At 39.1% G+C, this 4,375-nt stretch overlaps 1 protein-coding gene and 1 long non-coding RNA gene across 4 annotated transcripts; both read right to left on the reverse strand.

The window, feature by feature from the left end:
* Positions 1–344: 344 nt before the first annotated feature.
* LOC145050281 (uncharacterized) lies at positions 345–1,787 on the reverse strand. 3 transcript variants are annotated; one of them, XR_013683384.1, is made up of 3 exons: positions 1,539–1,787; positions 1,241–1,477; positions 345–1,121 (listed from the first exon to the last, which is right to left on the reverse strand). It is a non-coding gene; the product is annotated as an uncharacterized LOC145050281 (long non-coding RNA). The 3 variants fall into 3 exon arrangements; XR_013683383.1 differs by having other exon boundaries at positions 345–705; positions 783–1,121; positions 1,241–1,787; XR_013683382.1 differs by having other exon boundaries at positions 1,241–1,787.
* A 557-nt stretch (positions 1,788–2,344) lies between these two features.
* Positions 2,345–4,113, reverse strand: LOC145052576 (hydroquinone glucosyltransferase-like). The gene has a single exon (XM_079000412.1). It carries the CDS (start codon positions 3,966–3,968, stop codon positions 2,457–2,459), a length of 1,512 nt encoding a protein of 503 aa, XP_078856538.1. The 5' UTR covers positions 3,969–4,113; the 3' UTR covers positions 2,345–2,456.
* Positions 4,114–4,375: the final 262 nt, after the last annotated feature.

The following is a 4,375-nucleotide window of genomic DNA, read 5'->3' on the forward strand; positions in this document are numbered from 1 at the left end:
CTATAAGAAGAAAAATACAACTGTATACATTATGTGGGATCAAAAAATGATTAAATTTCATGATTCTATCTTTCAATTAGTTATTTTTTTAAATAGTTATAAAATTTTGGAAACAAAAGTATGGAAAGAATCAAATAAATGGAGCTTTTATATATTCAAGATTTTCATATGCTAACCTTCAGTTACTGATGTGGGGGTCCCACCAATAAATATCTTTTTGTTTTATAATCCCTAGAATCACCAGAGCCTTTGGGAATGGTTCTTTTGATTTCCAACTATGCAAATATAAATTTAAAAACCATGTATTATTAGAATGAGTAGAATGTCTTCAAGAACACAAACACTTTTATAAAGTATGGAACTTGATTCATATTTGATCTCCAAAAACTTTGTTAAACTGGAGAGGTCCTAAAGAAGAACATTTCGGTAACTACATGATTTGACTATTTGAGTCATAACCAATTGGGGAAATTTGACCAAGCAATAACATAAATGTGATTAAACAATGCAAACTAATAGTTTGTTGTTCTTAGAATATTTGTTGTCATATAAGAAAATAGTCTCACAGTACAGATAATCTAAGTGAAGATTGAATTGCCATGCAACTTCAATGCATGTATCAGTTTCTTTCTCTAGAGAACACCTTTTCGGAGCCAAAAATATCATCTTCCTCATCATCAAGATCTCCAAAACTCCTCTTAGTGCCTGCAATGACGTTACAAAAATTGAACATAAAACGAAAGAAAATTTACATGATAATAAATCAATAAATAAAACGCAACTGGCTGTAACTCTGGTAATTGATCATAACTTGCGCTTCTTGCGTGGTCGATTCTAGGAAAATCACCATCGAAATCATCATCCTATGATTGCAGTTAATCAGAATCAATAAATAAAACACATACAAATCGCTTTCCTCAAGTTTTTCATTGTTAATCAGAATCATAGGATCAGTGCTATAGAGTTGTAGTTTGCGTAATTGCATCTGAATCTCGGGTTGGACGCCACCCCTGCACTGTCCGCTGGTAGGCACTGTCACCATCTGCCCCCACGGAGGGAATCAAATCCCAAAATAGAAACCAAAATAATTTTGGTTCCAAGCAACACATCTTTTTCATTAACTGGACAACAACACATAAAAGCAGAAAAAAGAATGGAGACGTGTCATTCATGGAAAAATTCGATTGAAAAATAAATGAGAAATTAGGATAATTTTTGTGCAACGATATGAATAAGATACCATAACGCCAATGGGAAATTGGAACAGGTGATCGACCTTGCTAAAATCTTCACTCAAATTTGAACCATTGAATTATCGACCTGGTGAAGATGATTGAGTTCGTTCATGATACATTAGTGGTGTTGAAGAAGAAGGGCAAGTGGAAGCCGGCAAGGGGATTTCCTTTTCAGGCGAGTGAATTTCGATGAAGTAATCATAAAAGGAGAAGGAGTCATCACTAGTGTCGACAGCTCCGACCTGGCGTTCGATTGAAATGAGCGAAGCGTGATTCTAGATGATAGATATAACGAATTCATACCTTGGTTGCGAACTAGATCGTGTTTTACAGAAAAAGCTTCATAAAACCTAGCTATGGCGGCGAGGGAAAAGAACCCTAGGTGTTGATGGGCATTCTCTGGTTTAGCAAAAGCAGCACCCTTCCTCCTCCTTCGAACAATCAATCTGACACAGACACAAGAAGAAATCAAAAACCAAAAAAACACATACATACGTGCATCCCTAAAACCTCAAAACTGATAAAAGATCTAAGTGGGTCAATGCAGGCTCCCATCTTAGATAGAAGGGATGTGGATACGTTCAGAGAGAATGGGTTTTTTGAGATGATAAGCGGTCAAAGAAATAAAACATGAGGCAGTGAGTTGAGGCGGTGGAGTTTTTGTTGTGCGTATCTAATTGGCAGCAGCAAGAGTGGGAGCAGGGAACAACACGTATCAAATATATATATATATATATATATATATATATATATATATATATATATATATATATATATATATATATATATATATATATATATATAACAAAACAAACGTAGCAAAAAAAAAAAATCCAACAGCCAACCAGAAGTCAGAACTGTTAATCATGTAGTTTAGAATTAGTATATATATAAATATGTTTTTATTAAATTTTGTAGAATTTAATTCATCACTGAAAAAATTTAATATAGTTTAAAAATAGAATAGTTATACATGAGTTTAATAGATTAATTGTGTATACCCTAGGAAATACATCCGTCTCATACTTTCAAATTTCAATCGCTATACGTACATGAATTTAATTATGTGTAATAAATAGTTAAAAGAATAAAAACATTGAAGTCGATACTTGTTAAAATAAAACATATCGATTTTATTTGAATCGTTTGGTAATAGAATAATGATTTAATACAACCTAATAATCATGCTCACATTTATTAATAGCATGGATCAACATTCAACTAGCCAGGTTCCATACAACTTCTTGTGGTCATCGCACAACCCTGCCGTTTCCATGACTCGGCAACTCCGGCGAGTGTTTCATAAGATGGCCCGCCACAACTCAGTGTCTCTCTAACACTTGCTTCTAGTTCTTTAACCCTTCTTCTCAACTTCCTACCCTCCTCACCTTCCATAACCACCCTTACCACCTGCTCTATCTCCTTTCTCCCCACCACCACCGTCTCTCCTCCTTCCCCCACCACCGGCATCTTCACTGCCACCCCTATCTCATCGCTCAACATTGTCGCATTCATCCTCTGCTCCGCATATAGCGGCCACCCGATCATCGGAACACCGTGTTTAATACTCTCCAACGTAGAGTTCCACCCACAATGAGACAAAAATGCTCCAGTAGATGGGTGGTTCAGCACCACCACCTGCGGTGCCCATGAACTCACAACCAGCCCTACTTCCTTTGTCCTCTCAACAAACCCATCTGGCAAGTACGCTCTAGGATCGTCTGAGTCGACCCCGACGGTGAAAAAAGCAGCAAAAGCAGAGTCACTAGGAGTCCGGGTCACCAGGATGAAGCGTTGCTGACTCAGTTCTAAACCTAGAGCCAACTCGGTTAGCTGTAGATTTGTAAGTGTCCCACCACTTCCGAGTGCAACGAACAGAACCGAGTCTTTTGGTTGTCTGTCAAGCCATGTCATAACTTCTTTCACGTCGGCATTCTCATCAGAAGCCGATTCAATCCGTTTAGTGAGAGGTCCAATGGGATAAACCGGCGGCGTGGGAATATCAACGAAGAACTGTTCGTTTTTTATTCCTTTAAGCCATTCTGGTTCAAGATCGTGCCAAGTATTTACGAATATCCCTGTAGCCATGGATAGTCTGCTGACATGCATCAAGTACCATTTGTACTCGTCGATCTTTCTGTTCCTGACTTGATCCAGTAAGTCTTGAGTTCGGATTCGGTTACAACCGGGGACATTGATGGGTTCAGGTAGATCTACGAATTCGCCTTCAACTTCCCTATCCATGGTCGGAAGATACAAGGAGAACGCCAGAAGGATTGTCGATGCTGTGAAAAACGAGTAAACCGGAATGGATAGATCCTTACATGTATCAAAAACTCCGGTGCAGAAGATGTCAATGATAAAAGCTTGAAGCTTCGGTCGGTTGTTTAATCCAGACAACAACACTGAGCGAAGCGAGCGGATGGACTCCTGGACTATGACACAGAGGCGCGTGAGGATTTTCATATCCTCGAAGAGAAGTCCGGACATATCCGCAGGGGGGAGATCGACGATATGGAGGTCGGGATGTGGGGTGGCGTGGAGGTAGTTGTATTGAGCAGCGGTGGTGTCGGTGGTGATAACCAGAAAAGTGACCTGAAAGTTATGTTGAGTGACAAGACGGAGGGCGAGCTCGAAGAGGGGAGTGATATGACCCATTCCTGGACTTGCGAGGAAACCCACATGAGGTTTTCGAGAACTCTCATTGCCGATCTCCCCACATGTAGTCTCCATTATTATGACTGATCAGATCTAGGAGATGGTTTTCACAAATCGGTCTATCAAATATATGGATATGATCAGTTATGATTTATGACCCCTTTAAATTTATCTATTTATGGTCATGCCAATTACGAAGTGACTCCATTGCATCAACCAACATTTAATAGCGATGTGTCGGTTCGATCAATCTTGGGGGACTTTAAATTCAGTGGTGTGACTGGTGTCAAATCGGATTAAACTTATCCAGTTTTGACACTACATTTTTGGATCATCTGCATGTGGTTCGTATATCACGTTCAACTTGTCTTGGGTTGGGCCCTGTGTATATTAAAATTAACTTTATCTCAAGCAAGGATATCTTTGCCCAAATTTCTGGCCAACATGGTAGAGCACCAAGTAGTACCATGCGTACACATATT

Source organism: Lactuca serriola, chromosome 5 (assembly GCF_051521515.1).
Source record: "Lactuca serriola cultivar US96UC23 chromosome 5, Lser_US96UC23_V15, whole genome shotgun sequence".
In the NCBI taxonomy this organism is placed as follows: Eukaryota; Viridiplantae; Streptophyta; class Magnoliopsida; order Asterales; family Asteraceae; genus Lactuca; species Lactuca serriola.

Excerpts from the sequence above, each read along its gene's own strand:
- LOC145052576 (XM_079000412.1), bottom strand. The coding sequence starts at position 3,968 with ATGGAGACTACATGTGGGGAGATCGGCAATGAGAGTTCTCGAAAACCT.